This window comes from Microplitis mediator, chromosome 1, assembly GCF_029852145.1.
Source record: "Microplitis mediator isolate UGA2020A chromosome 1, iyMicMedi2.1, whole genome shotgun sequence".
NCBI lineage: Eukaryota > Metazoa > Arthropoda > Insecta > Hymenoptera > Braconidae > Microplitis > Microplitis mediator.
In genome coordinates this window covers 9,761,001-9,781,163 of record NC_079969.1, presented here as the reverse complement: position 1 = coordinate 9,781,163, position 20,163 = coordinate 9,761,001, and the positions used below count along the sequence as shown (strand labels likewise).

General features: G+C 29.6%; 1 protein-coding gene and 2 long non-coding RNA genes across 7 annotated transcripts; 1 reads left to right on the top strand and 2 right to left on the bottom strand.

Annotated features, from left to right (window-relative positions):
* Positions 1 to 49: 49 nt before the first annotated feature.
* LOC130664881 (CTP synthase) lies at positions 50 to 6,607 on the top strand. The gene is made up of 4 exons (XM_057465062.1): positions 50 to 200; positions 264 to 436; positions 4,177 to 4,347; positions 4,874 to 6,607. The coding sequence occupies exons 2-4, from the start codon at positions 271 to 273 to the stop codon at positions 6,307 to 6,309; spliced, it is 1,773 nt and encodes a 590-aa protein (XP_057321045.1). The 5' UTR covers positions 50 to 200; positions 264 to 270; the 3' UTR covers positions 6,310 to 6,607.
* A 6,298-nt stretch (positions 6,608 to 12,905) lies between these two features.
* LOC130667804 (uncharacterized) lies at positions 12,906 to 15,508 on the bottom strand. 4 transcript variants are annotated; one of them, XR_008989894.1, is made up of 4 exons: positions 14,722 to 15,508; positions 14,443 to 14,535; positions 14,083 to 14,206; positions 12,906 to 13,144 (listed from the first exon to the last, which is right to left on the bottom strand). It is a non-coding gene; the product is annotated as an uncharacterized LOC130667804 (long non-coding RNA). The 4 variants fall into 4 exon arrangements; XR_008989898.1 differs by having other exon boundaries at positions 15,395 to 15,412; XR_008989897.1 differs by having other exon boundaries at positions 15,074 to 15,092.
* A 606-nt stretch (positions 15,509 to 16,114) lies between these two features.
* On the bottom strand, positions 16,115 to 18,072 carry LOC130678540 (uncharacterized). Of its 2 annotated transcripts, none has more exons than XR_008991840.1 (3): positions 17,894 to 18,072; positions 16,935 to 17,057; positions 16,115 to 16,372 (listed from the first exon to the last, which is right to left on the bottom strand). It is a non-coding gene; the product is annotated as an uncharacterized LOC130678540 (long non-coding RNA). The 2 variants fall into 2 exon arrangements; XR_008991839.1 differs by having other exon boundaries at positions 17,877 to 18,071.
* Positions 18,073 to 20,163: the final 2,091 nt, after the last annotated feature.

Genomic DNA, 20,163 nt, shown 5'->3' with positions numbered 1-20,163 from the left:
TTATTGTATCAAGTAGTAATTAAACGACAATTTTTAGCCAATGAGCGTAAAGAATTACAGAATTAATAAATTTACTGTCGGCAGTGCAAAAAATCCATCCAGTCTCTCTCGAGCCTGGCATGTGCTTGTAAATCAATATAATAGCAAATGTACATAATAATAGATAATAAATAGTTAATGATTAGTGAAAACAAATAGAGGTAGCAAGCATTTATTTAAAATTTTAAATTTGAAAATTCTTTTTTTCATTTATTTTTTTAAAGATTTACAATGAAGTACATACTTGTTACTGGCGGAGTAATTAGCGGTATTGGGAAAGGAGTTATTTCAAGTTCATTTGGGACAATATTGAAAGAATGTGGAATACCTATGACGTCTATTAAAATAGATCCATATATTAATATTGATGCTGGTACATTTTCACCATATGAACATGGTAAGAATTTTTATTATTATTATTTTTTAATTATTGACTCGAATTTTTTTTGTAATTAAAAATTTGTAGATTTATTTTCTTTTATTTTGTTCAGATTACCCATTATTTTTTTTGAAATTAATAAATTAAATGAAATTTTTTGTTTTTTGAATTTTTTCCGAGTGTGAAATTTTTTTTTAGTTTCGGTAAAAAAAAAAAGGTTTCAATGATTATCGATATTTATTTTTAGTAGGTTATTTTTAATTATATAAATATAAATATATATGTATGAGTTACATATTTATATATATTTTTTGGGCAATTGTTTATTTTTTGACGTAGAAATGTTTATGTTATATTTATATTTATTATTAGAAAGAATGTATAGCAGCAACAACAATAAATAATTGACCACGCGGTCCCGCTTTTTTAGTCACGTGATTTTGCGGCCATTTAATTTCATTGATACTTTGGGTTGAATTAAAATTATGGGCTAGGAATTAAATTAAGAGAAAATTTATAAGGAACTTTTTTTAGCAAATTTAATAACACAGTAAAAAATTTATCGTATTTGTGTAAAGGAAAAAGTCTGTGTTAAAAATTTTATGTCAGATATTTAAGATTTTTGTATGTTAAGAAAGCACTAGTGTGCCCTGATTAAAAAAAATGATTAAAAAGTATTTAAAATGATTTGTTTTTTAATCATTTTAAATACTTTTTAATCCTTCAAATCATTTCTAATCCTGTCTCTTATGGACATTTAACGTGTGAAATCATTTTTAATCATTTTTTTTAATCAGGGTGACCACCTGAAAAAAAGATTATTTTTGGGAATTTTTTTAAAGAAAACTACTGTATGGAATGTTTTAATGATTTAAGGATATATTTGTAGATATATAATGAATACAAGATAAAATTTTCAAACCAAAAAATTCAAAACTCACTGAGTTATTCACAATATCTCAATGCTAAAAAAAAAAAAGTTTCCCCACTGCTGTGACAGACCTTCACAGTGCCGGAAATAAAAAAAACTAAAAAATTTATTAAACTAGAATGTATTTTCCGTACCATGACCCTCGGGCTAAGAAAAAAAATGAAATTCAACAAAATGACGGAGTTTTTTAAAAAAATTTCAAATTTTCCGCGAAAATTTGATGATTTTTTGCCTGGCAAAATTACATTTTTTATTCGATCCGAAAACTGGAGGTTCATGATAGTATAAACATATATAAAAGAAACTGCAATTCGAATCAAATCGATCGGATGACTTGTCTTCGAGTTATAACTGCGGTAATTTTAAAAAATTTATTTTCGAGAACCGACAAGCAGGTGCTTTTCAAATGGCTGTAACTCAAAAACCTATTCGCGATATGCACTTTAAATTTTCTTATGTTATTTTTGAAGGTATAGACTATTTTTATTTTTATTTATTTTATTCATTGAATTTATTTGCCAAGGCTTGAAGCCAGATGACAATAATATAAAATTAATATACATTGTCACGTAAAGTACTATATAAACTGAATATATAATTAATATTAGTGGGATTTAACAAGCTAATACACGCAGAGAATTTTTAAGTAAAAATTACCCATAAAATTTGGTACTGTAAAGACATCTAGCCAGTAACTAAATTTTGACTACGTTGTTAGCAGAAATTGCACTTCATTTACATGCTATCGAGTAGTATATTTTAGAATGTGCATGGGAACAATTGAGATATTTACCACATGCCCTCACAGTATCAAACTTTTTAGGGAATTTTTACTAAAAATTTCTATTGCTAGCACTATCAATTTCTAGATTTAAAAAGAATTCAAATGCTTTATTTTTAAAACTTTCAAGAGAATAGGTGTTTTAATACATCTGATGGTATCTTCTGCCATAACTGAATTGCAGACACAACAAACGAATGCTCAAAGGTGGTAGTACTAAAATTTGGTATTTTAAAAGCAACATTGTTGCTTTTGGCTGCATGTCTGTCAGGCCGTCTGATGTCGGCATCCTCATCTTTAAACATATCTCGCAGAATTTTCGGTTTATCAGTCTCCAATATTTTAAACAAATAACATGCCAGAAGATAGTGTCTGTGTGATTTCATAGTAAGCCAATTTAATTTGCGACGATAAGGAGTGATGTGATCGTCTTGCTTAATATTAAAGATGAGTTTGATAGCATGATTAACCATTTTCTGCAACTTACTATCAAGTCTTTCAGATAGGTCTAAAAAGTTGATAGAACAATAATTGATGATTGAAATATGGAAAAAAGAAATTGATTTTTTCAAAATTTCATACTAGAGGTCCCTCTTAATTCAACATACTATTTTTTTGTTGCTCGATCAGTCCATTTTTAACACAAGAGAATGTTAATTGAAACAAAAGTAACATTTACTCAGTGTTACTGTCCAATAGAGTGTCCGTTATTTACCAACTTGGTTTTTTTTTAGCAACGCCCCCTAAATTTTTCGTTTATGAGCTAAAAAAAATTATCAGACCCATATAAGCCCTTAATATTTATATTAAACCGTGCCCTAAAGTCAATACATTTCCCATTTAAATAACATGGGGTTATGACGCGTTTTACATTTAATTTTTTTTTCTCCTAAGCGAGTTAATATAAAGAGATGAGAGATACATATTTTTGTAGGAAATTAAACGCTCAACAAAAAAGGTCTCTTATGATTTTTTTATAAATTTATTGGTTTAAAAGTTATTCAAGGATAAAGTTAAACTTATAGTAATTTATTTGATTTTTTTACTTTGATCGCAAAATTATCATTATTGAAATAAATGTAAATTGTTTATTGCAAAAAATATTCAATTTTAACTGTGCTATCGAAAAAATTACTGTAAAATTTCGGATCACTGAAAAATAATGTGACTGACGAGTTGATTCAAGTTCAAAAATTTGCAATTTATCGGGAAAAACAAAACAGATTTAATAAACTTTGTAACATACTGATTAAAACTTTGTTTCATTGAACATTCTTTCAAGTTTTTTTTTACGAGTGTGAATGTAGCAGGCATAAGACAAATATAAAATCATAAATAAATAGAGTAAATAAATAAAAATAATATTTTTTAAATATGTACTGATTAATTTTTTAAAATGCGCATTTTCTACAAATTTTCTTTTATTAATTGTTTACTCTGTTTCTTAATAATTTTAAATTTTTCTGATGACTGCCACATTCACACTCATTATTTTTTTAGTAGTTTGTAAATTCCGCCTTTTAAATTATAGTTGCGGCTCAAGTAATGAGTTTACAGAAAGAGTGATAAGAACTTTCTCTGTGAAGAATTTAAAGAGCTATAAAATTGTTGATAAACATTTTTATCGTATCTCTGATAGTTTAGGCAGAATTCAAGTTCGAAGATAAGAAATATCTTTACAGAATTTTTGACTCATTTATTTTATCCATTAAGTACAAAAAATTAAATTTACTGGCTAAGTATTAAAAATATGATAAAAATGCATATAAATAAATTTGTAGATAATTCAATTTCCTATAAAAAACATATTGGTATTTTTTTTGGAAAACCCAATAGGTTCCGAGTTATCGTAACTAGAAATTGGCAGTAGGAAATTTACTTAAAAATGAATTTTCAAATTTTGTATAATAATTATTTACGTAATTTGGGTTATTATTTATTAATTATTGATTGTAATTACAGATTTGAAGACTGAAGAGACTAACATTGATGACAGTAATAGAATAAATAGTAGAGTTTAATATTAATCATATAAATTTTTTGCAGGCGAAGTCTTCGTACTGGACGATGGCGGTGAAGTTGACCTAGATCTCGGCAATTATGAACGTTTTCTCGATATCACACTACACCGCGATAATAACATAACGACTGGAAAAGTTTACCAACATGTTATCACCAAAGAACGCCGTGGCGATTATTTAGGAAAGACAGTTCAAGGTATTTTTTATCAGCTTTTTTATTTATTTGTCTTATACTTCTGTACAAAATTAAATTTCTTCAAATTTAAGTGCCCATGTCAATATATTTCCATTAAAAAAATTTTTAAATATTCAATTTATAAATTTTCTTACATGAAGACGTGATCTGTAATACAAATAAAATTTCCTCTTGATTGAGTACCCACATCACTATATTTTGATGTTAAAAAGAAATAGCATTGAAAATTTTTCAAAATTTATAAACTTTCATTTTTGCTAAAAACAAGTATACGGCATGAATAAAAAAGAAAATTTCCTCTTGTTTGAGTACCCACGCAAAAAAAAATAATTACCAAAATTTTACAAAATTCAAAATGTCTCAATTTTAAAAAATAAAAATCACCATTTTAAAGTGTTTAAAATTCTCTCTCAAACGAGTACCCACATCACTAGTCTTCCAAACAAAATTTTGAATTTTCACTCCTTCCGTTTTTTAAAAAAATTCTTAGGCAATATTCTCATTAATAATTTTTGAATGATTCTAGTGGTGCCTCACATAACCGACTGTATCCAAGAATGGGTCGAACGCGTCGCCCAGATCCCAGTAACCGAAGACAACAATCCTCCCGAGGTCTGCGTGATCGAACTAGGCGGTACCATCGGTGACATCGAGGGTATGCCTTTCGTAGAAGCCTTCCGTCAGTTCCAGTTCCGTGTAAAAAAAGAAAACTTTTGCGTAGCACACGTGTCACTAGTACCCCAGCCACGATCAACTGGCGAGCCCAAGACCAAACCGACCCAGGCCTCAGTCCGCGAGCTTCGTGGACTAGGTCTCTCCCCCGACTTGATAGTCTGTCGTTCCGAGCAGCCAATAGGTCCCTCAGTAAAAGACAAAATTTCAAATTTCTGTCACGTTGCCCCTGAGCAGGTCATCACCATCCACGATCTCAGTTCCATCTACCGCGTGCCTCTTCTAATGGAGTCCCAAGGAGTAATAGAATTTCTGATCACGCGTCTCCAACTGAATCTTCCCATCGGGCCCGAGCGTCCCCGCAGTTTTATGCGAAAGTGGCGAGACCTAGCAGACAACTTCGACCACCTCCGTAAGTCAGTTAACATCGCCCTCGTCGGCAAGTACACGAAGCTCGAGGATGCGTATGCCTCCGTAACGAAGGCCCTCCAGCATGCGTCCCTCGAGGTCGGCTACAAATTGAATCTTAGATACATCGAGGCCGCGAATCTTGAAACCGCGACCTTACAAGAGAATCCTGTCCTCTATCACGAGGCCTGGCAGCAGCTTTGCAAGTCCGACGGGGTCATAGTTCCCGGCGGGTTTGGTAAGCGCGGGATCGAGGGTAAAATATCTGCGTGCAAATGGTGTCGGGTTAATGGTAAACCCATGCTAGGAATTTGTCTAGGGTTACAAGTCGCGGTTATTGAATTCGCGAGGAATGTTTTGGCATGGGAGGGCGCCAACAGTACGGAGATTGATCCTGAGACTACCCATCAGGTTATTATCGACATGCCAGAGTACAATGGGAGTGAGAAGGGAGGGACCATGAGGTTAGGAAAGAGATCAACTAAATTCAAAGAGTGCACTTCGGTGGTCAAAGCTCTTTATGGAAATGTCGAAGCAGTTGAAGAGAGACACAGGCACAGGTACGAGGTCAACCCGGCGTTTGTAAATGATTTTGAAGCCGCGGGGTTGAAATTTGTCGGTCAAGATGACAGTGGACAGAGAATGGAGATAATTGAATTGGATGGTCATGATTATTATGTCGCTACTCAGTATCATCCGGAATATTTGTCTAGGCCGATGAAACCCTCAGCTCCATTTTTGGGACTTATTTTGGCAAGTGTTGGAAAGTTGAAGAGTTATTTGGCGAGGGGCTGTAGACTTTCGCCACGAAATTTGAGTGATAATGATTTGAGTGATGAAGAGGATTTCGTAAAAAATAGTAAAATAAAGCAGGTTAAGTGAGGAGAGAGGATAAAGAAAAAAGTAAAGGGAGGGGAGGAAGAGAGCGGAAGATTTCCGGTTTTTTAAGTGATTACCTGACCGTTGGTCTAAAGGCAATTGATCCAAACGATAATGCATACAATATCATGAGTTACACACGTTAATATTCCCGAATAAAATACCAGATAAATATGTAAGCACAAATGTGTGCAATGGTAATGTGCTCTTTCTTCAAAGGTTGTGAGCGTAATTACAATAGTATGTTAACACACCCACGCTTACAATGATACTGAACAAATTATCCAGTGAACTCAATTAACACCAGAATTAAGTACTCTGAGGATAAATTACCTCTGAATTGCGTTTCGAATCAATTATCGGCGGATCAATTGTTTTCGGGTCATCGGTCGTGCCACCGTTTGTTTGAATACCCACATGTTGTGGGTACTCGTGTTAAAGGAAATCGAGTGATTGAAAAGAATTTGGTAATTTTGATAAGAGTTGAGTTTAAATTTTGATAAAAAGGTAAATCTCATTTTTTTGAAATAAGACTTTTATCTTAGGAATTTTTATTTTGTACAATTTACTATTAATGAAATATTTCCGCAAATAAAATCTATCTAGGAATTTTTTTATTTTTTATTAATGTAATTTTTAATTATTTTCATGAATGTTAATAAATAAAATTTAAAATAATTAAAAAAAGTTTTTTATATTTATTTTAAAATAGACCTAATAGCCATAAGTAGTAAAATTCGGAAGAAAGATTGAAATAATGAAATCGGTTTTTCGTAAAAAGTTATTATACTGCGGCCTATTTTACCCCAATAAATTTTTTATGCCCGTATTCTAATTGGAAATTCAAAGAGCTTCAAAATGAGTACCAACAAGTTATGCTTATTTATTTTTTTCAAGTGAAAATAAGTATGGGTTGTGGGTACTCATTTTAACCCTTAAGTTTTCGGGAGCTCAAAACATCTGTGTGTGTGTTCGAGTAGTGAGAGAGCGAATCGCTAACATCGAATATTAAAAAAAAAAAATTTTTTTCTAATACGCCCCTACTGCGGGTGCTACGGGTTCACTCCAGTTTCACAGCGAGCCGCCTGAACATAGAGTGGGATTTCAAGGTCAAAGCGCGACGTTTTCTATTGATCTAAAAAATATTTGATACTTTTTAACACGAGTGTAAAAATTTATAAGTGTAAAGTATCGTTCCGATGTGTTTATGTTTATTTTGGAGGAATTAAACAATAATAGGTGGGAATTTCCAACCAAAGATTGAGACACATTTTTATTTTAAAAATAACCGAGTGATATTGCGTAATGACAAATGCGTATTTGACAATAACAAATAAATTTATTTATAATCCATTTACTGATAAGAGCTCCAATATAAAAAATCTGTCTATCGGTTGACCCTGCGGGCCAGCCCCAAAACTTCCCGCTGTTTTCGAGCTCCTTGAGCTCGAAAACATTGTTGTGAGTACATTTTCGAGCTCTTCGAGCTCGAAAATACTATTGTATCCCATTCTTTTCGAAAAAAACCGTTTTTAGCATTTCTTTCTCCCACGATATCTCACGAACGAATCGACTGATTTCAATGGTTGAGGCGGCAATCGGCGTGTTTTATTGAGTTCTAGAGCTGATCAAATTTTGAAATTGTTTGGTTAAGTCGTTTCAAAGATATTCGCAAAAAACCGTTTTTTGGCATTTCTTTTGCCCACGATATCTCACGAACGAATGAACCGATTTTGATGGTTGAGGCGGCAATCGACGCGTTTTATTGAGTTCTAGAGCTGATTAGATTTTGAAGTTGATCGTATAAGTCGTTTCTGAGAAATCAATAAAAAACTAAAATAAAAAAAAAATTTTAATTCTTATTCTTTCTATAACTTGTAAACTACATGACCGATTTACCCCAAAATCTAATCAAGACTAAGTTTTGGTGAGCTCTTTCGATCGCCACCAAGTACGTTCAAATCGGTTCATCCGTTCCAAAGATATCGTCGGACAAAAAAAAGTTCACACACACACACACACACACACACACACACGGACGTCCACCCGGGAATAGTCAGAATAGTTTCCTAGGACCTCAAAACGTCGACATCTGATGAAAACTCGATTTTCGAAAATCGGACCGAAACCAATAACTTCCCTTTTTTGAAAATTTGCAATTTTCTTAGCGGGAAGTTAAAAAAATAGGCAATTGTATTAGAAGCAAATTTTTCAATTGTTTTGACAAAAAAAAAATAATCGAGTCCCGACTTTTTTCAGGCATAAAATTCTGCGTCGAATGAGTACCCACATAAGAAAGTTTAAAAACAATGAAAATTTTAAAATTAAAAAAATTTTCAAATTGTTAAAAAATTTGTTTTCATTAAAATATAGCGATGTGGGTACTCGTTCGAAAGGAAATTTAATAATCCGTACGATTTGAGTACTCATTTTTTATAAAAACAACCTAGATTCAAAAAATACAAAAATAAACTTTTTTTTCGTAAGTTCTATGCGTTGATAAATTTTTGACACTTTACAGCAAATTTATTACCTCCCACTACATTTTTTTCTTTCAATTCCGAGTATATAATCCCGGGTACAAATTCTTCATAATCACCAGTTTCTTCGGATACATTCAAGTTACCCCTGATTCGTAAAGAAAAAATTAAAAATGAAGATATCTCGAATTTTTCTGCTCTTTGCACTGATATTCTCCGTCCTGCTGTTATCATCAGCAAACGATGTAAGTTATTATTTTATTTATTTTTCGCATCGATTTGAAACGACCTGTTACAATAATTGCTAATAATTACTACAATTATAAAAAAAAATTAAGATTCATTAGCTTGTGTTGTACGGTACTGTATGACGCGTCGAATGAGTACCCACATGATTAGGTTTAGAAATGGTAAAAATTTGAAAGTCAAAATTTTTTGAAATTCTTTTTTCATTGATGTGAGTACTCATTCGAGAGCAAATTGATTATCTATTGGAAATGTAGATAAATTTTTTTTTAAATCTTAATTTTCAAAATATTTTTGTTGTTTATAAATATGTTGATGTAGATACTCGTTTGAAAGGAAATTATGAATTCCACACATTTTACATAGTTAGTGATGCAAAATAATAACCTAGTCTCCAAAAATTATGTAAGCCAGAAAAATATAAATTTTTTAAAATAAATTTATTAAATTTCAGAACTGCCAGATTTTAGGATGCCCTCCTAAGCACGAATGTGACGTGTCGAGCGGTCAGTGTAGATGGGCGGATGTGAATCCGCCTAAGCCTGGAGAATGCCCACATATGCGTGCATGATGAAAATCTTTATATATATTTTATATCCAATTGCAGCCTGATAACTTGAATGATAATAAATAATATATTTTAAATAAAAGATATAAATATGTTGAAATAACTCAATTAATTTTTTTATTTTAATTCCAAACTCAAATTATATAAAAAAGATTGAAAATTTTTTCGAAAAATGTAAAAATAAATAGACAGAAGTAACGAAGCTTTGAATTCTGCGTCGAATGAATATACACAACACCATGTTTTAAAATGATTCAAAAAAAGTTTTTTTTTCTATTTTTATTAGTATGCTGATGTGGGTACTCATTTTAGAGCAAAATTTAATATCAATTCATAATATTGATGTTTTCTTTTTTTTTTTTTTTTTTTTTTTTTATTTGAAAATTTATAATTTAAAAAAAAATTTTAAATGTACCTATATATATTATTTGTGTATTTATTTGTACGAGAAAATAATTTTGGGTAATGGGTATTCATTTTAGAAAGCTTTTAATTTTCAAACAAAGTATATATTTATTGATAATTTTATTCTTAACTCCGAAAATTTAAATGCGTTAAGAGATATTGAGGTTGCAAAACTTGAAATCCTTTTTTTTTTAACATAATGACAGTTTCTTTAAAATGCATTACAGAAAAAATTAAACGACTATTTGTTAAATTTGATAAGAAATTAATCATTATAAATACATTCTGATAAAATTGGTATTTAATGATTTTGGATTTTGCCGTTAGCGCACTTAAAAGAAAACTTTCGATATATTAAGCTTATATTTTGTTAGTCCCAAAGTAACTTTTGAGATTATGAAACCTAAAAAAAAAAAAAAAAAATTTTTATTATGTCACACCCAAATATATAATATATATAGTCGTATATAGACTTTTAAACTTGTAGTATTTTTGGAACCTACTCGACTAGCTGAGACAGAAAACGCTAAAATTTTTGAAAAATTGCCCCGAGTCGAAATTTAGAGCCCATTTAGAACCTTCTAAAGTCGGATCTATTTCGGCTCAAACTTGGAGGCTCAAAATAGAGTCTGTTTCTATGTTAAATTAGGTCCGATTTTGGTCCCTGAGGTGCTACAAATTTCCGTTTTCAGCACTTGAGGGTTCAATCTAGGACCTGATAAAAATTAAAATTAGGTCCGATTTTGGATCTCTGAGCCCTATTTTATTGTAATAATAATATTCAGGACTAATATTGTCGGACTTGAAGGTTCAAAATCGGACCTCTCAGTGAATGTTCGGACCTCTGGGTTCAAAGTCGGAGCTATAGGACTACAAGGCTCTAAATCGGATCTATTCCGGGCTAGAGGGGCCTATATAGGCTCTAACTTTCGACTCGGGATGCCATAAGTTAGTTTTCTATGAAAAATACTAAAAATATGGGAAATTTTGACTGTATATTTTTGTAAACATTGAAAATAAATATGTTGTGTGGGTACTCATTTTATAGAGCATGAAATTAATTATTAATTTTCATATTTATAATACTTTTAAAAAATTAGCCAAAATTTATATTCTAAAAATATTTTTGAAGTCATAAAATAAAAAAAATTAATGATCAGTTTATTTAAAAAAAAAATGATAAGTGTGAAACTACGCAGTAAAAAAAATTGTAAATAACAACTTTAATTACTTTTTCAGATGTTATTACAACTATTAATACGTTCTGATTAATTTAGACTTGAGTAACTTTGAAGCTTATCAGTAGAAAAAACAATAATTAATAGCTTTCAATGACTTATAAAAAAAAATATAAGAACCGATAAATTATTCTTTTATATATATTTTCTATTTTTTTATTTGAAACAAAATGAATACTTGCGAATATTGAAAAAAAAATAATAAATGAACTTTCTTTAGCGTAAAAAAACGCGTCGATGGAGTACCCACATGATGAAGTTTCCAAGATGTCAAAATTTCAAAATATCTGAATCATAATCTATAAGAAAACATTTTTTTTACATTAAATATATTGATGTGGGTACTCATTGAAAATAAAATTCAATAATATACACTCCCCACATACTTATTAATCTCGTTTCAAAAAAGTAAAAAAATAAAATAAATTTTTGTTGTCACGAGTGCTTAGAGTTGATAAAATTGATACACTAGGCGGTACAGTCATTAGCTCCCACTCCATTTTATTTTTGGCTTGAACTTCTGGTATATAATTCAGCACAAATCTATCATACTCATCAGTTTTTTAAACACATCCTCATAATTCTTGATTATAAAAAAAACTAGCAATGAAGGTGTCTGGAATTTTTTTGCTCTTCGTCATGACTTTTGCTGTTCTACTGTTCTCATCAGCTGTCTCGGTAACTTATTATTTAATTTATTTTAATCATCAACCTAAAACGACTCGTCATAATAATTTCTAATAATTATATTAATTTCTACTAATTATATCTATAATTCCAAAAAAAAAGCATACTTTTATACGCCCTTTTGGCTTTAGGAAACTCTAAAGCCAAAAAGGCTTATAGTTTTTTTTATTGTAAATTGTTTCGTGGACTTATTTTAAGCTGAGAATTCAAAAAAAAGTTTTGAAAACCAAAAGGACATATAGCTTAAAGTTTACGGTCAAATGGTCAAAATTTTTAATATTTGAAAGCCAAAATTTTTCGAAATCTTTTTTCATCAAAATATATTTGTGTGAGTACTCATTCGAGAGGAAATTTAAAAATGAGCAGTGATAAAAATAAATATAAAAAAAAAAAATTTTTTTTTAAATTAAAAATTTTCAAAATTGTTTTTTTCTTTATAAATATATTGATGTCACACCTGTTCGGGGGGAATTACGAATTCTACACATACTATAGAAATATACGCTTTTTATAATCAGAGATACAAAATAATAACTTAGCCCCCAAGAAGTGAGCGATTAAAAAAGGAATATTGTTAGTAAATATTTGTTTAATTTCAGAGCTGCACAACAGACGAAGATTGCCCTCATAACCACGAGTGCAAGCTGGGAAACTGTGATTATACAGGCGGTGCTGGGCATTCAGAAGCAGATTGCCCATACTTGCACCCGAAACACTAGAAATCTTCATACAGATTTTACAGTTCAATTTTATCAAATTCTTCTTAATTTGAATCATAACATATAATCTGAATTGATAATATAAGTATTTTAAAAAAATGTATTTATTATTTTTTTATTTTAAAGTCCAAACCCAAAATTTATAAAAGAAAAAAATAAATATAAATAAATATATAAAAATAAATAGAAAGAAAGTTCAGATCGACTTTATTCTTAAAATTATAATTTTATTTTAATATATATTTCAAACTACAAGCAATATATTGTTTCTTTTAATCAGGGTAACTAAAAAAAAAAAAAAATAGATTTTTCACTTCATTTGTCAATTTTTATTGACTGGTTTAATCTCACTCCAAAAGTGAGTAAATAATAGGCTCTTACATTACATCAAATAAATTTATTTTGAAACTATCCACTCAAAGCACATAGACGAATATTTAAAGTTGATGACCAAGTTGAGCACCATCCTGAACAACATTCTTTGTGATCCGAACACTTAAAAGAAAAAAAAGAAAAATGATATGTCTTATACTGTAAAAAATTTTGAGTTCGTGGTGTGGTGTAATGATTTTGTGTTAAAATTTTCAACACTGCCGGTGTGAAAGTTACACGAAACACGGTGTCAAATTCTGGACCGTGTGGATCAGAACGTTCACACCATCACGGGTGTAAATGTATGTTACTTATTGAAAACTCGAGTACTTCGACACTCGGTATTTAATTGTTGTTTTAAAATAATTTTCATCGATAAAAATAATGATATACTAATGCTGTAACTTATATGTTATTCGATAATTTTTAACTAAAGATTTTATTATCGGACAATATTTTAGGTAATAACACCGAACGGTGTAAAAGGAAACACTCACACCGTGTTAAAAGTACATCGCTTGATATTTCACACCAACAAAATTTCACACCGAGCGGACTGTGTAAAGTCTTCGGGGACCATTTTCACACCATATATTCTGTACAGTGTATGTACACTCGGTGTAGTGTAAATGACTCGGTGTTAAAATTTTTGTGTGAAAATTACACCAAATATCATGATAAATTTAGGCGGCGTAAATAAAAAATTTTGACACAGTCAAGTGTAATTTATGATAATTTTACGTGAAGAAAAATTACCATAAAAATATTGAAATGTTTAAAATACTAAATAAAATTAATATAGTTATTGATTAAGTAGTTGAAGATTTTCGATGATCAGTTGTTGCTTATTAATCAAAATTATAACAAGTAACACAGAGTGATGTAAAAACAGTAGATTACACCGTGTTAAAATTACACAGATGAATAATTTACACCGAGGATTTTTTACACCGTTATTTCACTCTATACCGCCGTATAAAGTTCTCGGGGGCCATTATTTTTACATGAAAATTTTTTACAGTGTATGTATTTTTTATTTTTATTATTATAATCATAATTACCCCGCCTAAAGCTCCGGTACAAGCCGCAACCATTTCTCCCATCATCTCAATGGCGACGAGTAGTCCAATTATTATAAATATTATTTTTGACATGATTTTGCTATTGTCTTATTTAATTTTATATCTGTTGAGTAAAATATCGTATATTTTATTTGTTAGAAATTTATAAACATGTAAATTTTTTTTTTTTTTTTTTTTTTGAACACAGAAATAATTTTTTAAAAAATATATACAAAAAAAATGGATATCTAGTAGATTAGGAAACAAAAAATAATTTTTTTTAAGGAAATAATTTTTGAAATTTTGAAAAAATATTAAAAATTTTAAAAATAATCATTTTAATTTAAATGAAAGACTTACTCAATAGGAAATATAATGACTTCTGCGCGATAATATATATACAAAACAGTATACATTGAAATACATATAATGAGTGTGCACTTGAAATGTCAACTAGAAATTATAGACAGACAAAATTTATGGTCAACTATTATTATCAATGAATTCTTATGTAAATAAGTTTTCCTTGTATTATCTGAATGTTTATTCTATTGTTTTTGTTAAATTTTAAATTTAAATTAATATCACAGATAAAAAATTAAAAATTCGTTGAAATATTTAAAAAAATCTGAAAATCACCTGACCCTGCGGGCCAGCCCTAAAACTTCTCGCTATTTTCGAGCTCTTGAGTTCAAAAATACTATTGTTAATACATTGTTGAGCTTTTCAAGCTCGAAAATACTAATGTCGCACCTTCCATTGCGAAAATTCAAGCAATCAACAAAAAAAAAAAATTCAAGTAAATCGTTGTTTTTTTTTTATTTTACATCAGCAATATCTTTAGAAATAATGAACTTTGACATTCAAAGAGGCAGTTGATGCAGTTTTTTGAACTCTAACATCAAATAAATTTTTTTGAAACATTTGATAAATAATATTATGAGTTATTCGGGAAATAAAGTAAATCGTTGTTTGTTTTATATTTAATCACCAATATCTTTAGAAATAATGAACCGATTTTGACGTTAAAGGTGACATTCGACTTAGTTTCTTAACTACTAACGTTTAAAAAAAAAAAAAACTGTCATGAATTAGTTCAAGGATTTGAATTTTTTTAGAAGAAAAACACTTTTTTATAACTGCTGCCTTTAAAGTTCAATATTCGAGCGTCGTGTGGCGCGAGTAAAATAGGTCTTTCTCTCGATAGCTCGACGAAACTATAGAACGATGTCGAAAAATCAGCTGTTGGACTTTTCAGCATGATTTTACTGTGCTGAAAAGTAATTGCCTATAGGAAATGTATACAAATTACCTAGCAACCGTCGTTCACTCGAGTTAGAAAAAGATAGTGATACTTTTTTCTCCATATACTCCTACTGTCGCATTTATCCTGAAATTCGCACATGCGCAAATAGAAAGACGACAATTGGAAACCTGCATAGTGATCATATGTTTCTTATTCTTATTGAATATCATAACTTGTGTGTTTGTATTGTGAAAATAATATTATTATCATATTATTAATCGTTCAATAAAAATTTTCACATTATTAAAAACAGTCACAGATTTAAATTAATAAAATTAATAAACTAATTGATAGAATTCAATTGAAAAATAAAACATGAATAGATTGTTATTATTTACACTTGTACAATTGTTTATATTTAGAAGATAATTTTTTATTCTTTAAATGATTGAATTCCTCTCGATTAAACTTTAAAGGCAGTCGTTATAAAAAATATTGTTCGATACAAAGGATTAAAAAGAGGGATACGGTATGCATGTATTGTCAACACTCGTCTAGGGATATGTTACATTCACAACGAGAACTCGTACCTACATCTCTCTCGCACTCGCTTCGCTCGTGCGAGAAAGATGTATGTACTCGTTCTCGTTGAGAATGCGGCATAACCCAAGACTTGTGTCGCCAATCCAAGCATGCCGCAAACCCTCTTTTTAATCCTACGTATCGAAAATAGCTATTTTTATTTTTTGTTATTAAAAACACTCACGGTAGAAAAATCAAGTCAATTAATTAGTTCTGTAATTTTTTATTATTTTATCGAGTACAAAATATTTGATATTGTCAGTGCAGATAACAAACTTTTTAAAAATTAATATGCTTTGTATCAATCATAATTCTGATCAATGAATGAACTGCGGTATAAATCACTGCATACTAGAAATTCCATACTCTTGAGCATCCGTAGTAGCGTCCATTGTTACCAGAAATGGGTCTTATCTCCATCCAAACGCATTTTCCTGAACAGCAGTCGCTATCTTGCGTGCACTAATTTTATTTTTATTATTATAAAATCATAAATTATTTATTTATAACCTTTCGTTCGTCGTGTATCGTTTGCCGAACGTCGTTAGTCGCACAGTGCAATGTTAATTTTAGTGCAATGTTGCCACGTCGATTTTGATTTCACTGATTTAGATCAGATTATTCATTTTTTTTCTTTACATTTTTTAAAAATAAATATGTTCTATAAAATTTATTTAGTATTTATATGACTAGGCTCCATATTTGTTAACTAATTGAATCAGCTGAGAACGTATTTTAAAAATATGGCAACGTTGCACATCAAATTTTACTTACGAGAGTAGTCGTACAGTGAGGGAATTCCCGCGGTTTCACAATTTCTTCGTATTAACATAAATTTATAAAAAAAATAAATCAACTAAAATTAGAGAAACTTTTTATATCGATTAATAAGACACTGATACACTGGTTGCTTAACCGGTTTAAGAAAGTAATGATTAATTTTCGAAAAATTATCAAAAAAAGGCGAGGATCCCCTCACAGCACGACGAACGAAAGGTCAATAAGGCAGAGTTTGAATATTTACAGGCTCCTCATGTTCGGCACATTGCGCAACGGTGACTCGCATCATGGAGATGAAAACCAGAATGGCAATTAATAGAATCAGTATTTTCGACATTTTTCAATAGGAATTAATTTGAATCCTCACCTAGATTAATCAAGTTTCATGTAAATGAAAAAGAAAAAAAAAATGATATTTTAGTAAATTAAAATTTTAATAAATTAAATACTCTTGAGCTTTAAATATTTAAAAATTTGGTGTAAATAGAAAAACTTATATAAACATTTATATGGATTTTGTAGAGCTTAAAATTTTCCGTCAAATAAGTATCCACATGACAGAGTTTTTAAAACGTCAAATTTTCAAAATTTTCATTTTATTTGACTATAATATTTTGGTTCTCGTTACAGAAAATTTTTTTATCTTTTATAGAAATTTTTTCAAAATTAAATATTTTTAAAAATAAGAATTTATGAAATTTTTATTGTTTTAAAAAATTAGGTCGAAAAAAATAAAAAATAAAAATGTAGGTTTGAAACAGTGTAAAATTCTCCATTCAATGAGTACCCACATCACTAGGTTTAAAAATACTCGAATTTTGATAATTTCCAAAATTTGAAATTTGTTAAATTTTTATTTTAATTGAATATACTATTGTGGGTACTCGTTCCACAGGAAATTTAATAATTATCAATAATTCACAAAAATTTTTAAAAAATAAAAATTTCGAAAATGTAAGTTTCACTTCGAAAGTTGGTGATGTGAGTACTCATTCAACAGGAAATTTTATCACTAATAAGTCAAAACCAGTTAAAATTTTAATTTAAAAATCCATATTGTGATTATTACTCATAATGAAAATAAACTACAACGGACACAATAATTATTTATCACCAAATAGTTAAATAATTAATAAACTCAATAGAGTTTATTACTAACAGCTGGCCATCACAGTAACCAACTCACATCATATAAATAATTACAATTTTAAAAAATAACTTTCCAATTATTTATCAACTTGGTCGTTATTAGTTCTTGCTACCAAAGAGCAATATTCTCACTTTACTCTATAGTTGCTCAACTATAACTGATATTTGTAGAGTTTAATCTTGTCTCTACACTCTTCACTCTTGTCTCTAATTAGCATATACTATTACTATACCCTATAATTTTTATATAATGCCCCTACCAGTAAATATAAAAACGAGTTTTCTGTCGGCTTAAGTGTCACTGACTCAACTCTCCTGCTGAGATTCTCATTTTCTTAACTCCTATCCTTCGTTGTGGGGTTTTTTAAATTATTATTTAAAGGAGCCAATGGGACTACAGTGTCTTGCAAGATTTCCTTATAAGGAAAGATGTTACAGAGCCTTTGCCATGACCGTGTCATATCACATATAATGTGCCACTTTCAATTAAATTTTATATAAGTATACGCACAGAAGAGTGGACAAGGGTAAAAATGGTTATATAATAAATTTTTGTAAAAGTTGGCAGCTCAAAAAATTTTTTATATACACGGTCCATTTTACACTGAAATTGATTTATGTGCATCAGTAAATAGAAAATCCGATGACCTTTAAAAAGAGCACCAACAAGACCTATACGGAGAGAATTTAATTATACCATCTACAATACTAAATTTTTAATTTCAAGTATTTTAAATAGTAGTAATATTTTTCAGTGGTATTACACTGAAAAAAAAAAATTTGCTATCATAACAAAAATCAAGACTACGCAGCTATTTATTATGATAACAAAACTATCTTGGTTAACGCAACGAAGTGACATTTATTGTGGTAAGTACCCTAGTAGAAATGTTCAATTTTTCACTCGATTAAGTCTAGTATCTGGCTAGCGTTCATATCTAGTAACTGGCCAGCAATCTTATCCAGTAACTGGCTAGTGAAACTAGGTAAAAACTGGAAGTTGCGCCACCTATAACTGAATCGTAAACATTGGTCACACTGATGTTCTACTTATACTAGTGTATGTGTATGTTTATTTTTTCACTTTAACCTGTAAGTTGAATAATATTTAGTAAACATCAAGAAACAATACAAATAATTAACAAAAAATAAAAATTATGTCTTTCAAAATAAAAATAATCGGTAATATATTTTAAAAAATGGATGAAGTTAAAAAAATCGACACAATAAACGAATTACGGTTGTGGGCAATCAAAACAAATACTCCAGATTGTCATCTAGACGAATTATTAAAAATTTTACGAGGAGTTATCCCAGATTTGCCAATGTGTGCAAAAACATTTCTAAATAAATGCAGTGTATCATTTGAAATAGAAAAAATGCCAGATGCTGATGAAGTTACGACAGGTGAATTTGTTTACTTTGGTATGAAAGAACACCTCACAGAAACCATTGACTCAACTGTTCATTGTCAAAACAATATTAACTTGCAATTTAATATGGATGGAATGAATTTATTTAAATCGAGTGCAGTGGGTTTTTGGCCTATTTTGTGTTATGTTTTTATGTTATTAATGTTTCTCGTTTTATATTTAAAAATATAATATAATAAATTAATAAATAAATTTTATAACTTTTCCGTGTATTATTATTATTATTATTATTATTATTATTGTTGTTGTTGTTGTTATTATTATTATACTTTTTAATTGTAATAAAATCAATATTTAATACTCAATAACCTCAAGATCAACAAGAGTCGCCATGTTTTATTTGCTATCTAGTAAAACTGGCCAGTTACTAGACAGTTACTGGATATTATACTAGCCAGTTCCTAGCTTAAGTCTAGTTAAACTAGCCAGTTACTGGCCAGATACTTGATTACGTTTCTACTAGGGTAAAGTGAAGTTGCTGTTGTAACAAATGATATGTGTTGCGGAAAAATTTTTCGAATATGCATAGAATTTTGTGCTGTAATTAGGTGAACAATATCATTAAAAATTACTAATTTTGCAAGAATTAGTAAATAAGTAAAAAAGAAACTCAAAAAACTTTGTTCACAATTGTTATCTGGAAAATAACTGTCTGTCCAAATTGGGCCAAGCATCACGTTTACAACTATGTCCAATACAGACTATCAACCTTAGCAATGTAATAGATGGAAAAAAAAGTTTACTGGAACCAGGTATAGATAGATCTGAGTTGTTTTAGAACAGAAAGAAATTCCTAAGATAAGAAAAATTTCTTAACTCGGGAAAATTTTACTTCACCTAAGATATTATCGCTTCTTGATATATTCTCTTGAGTCAAAAAAATCACTTCTT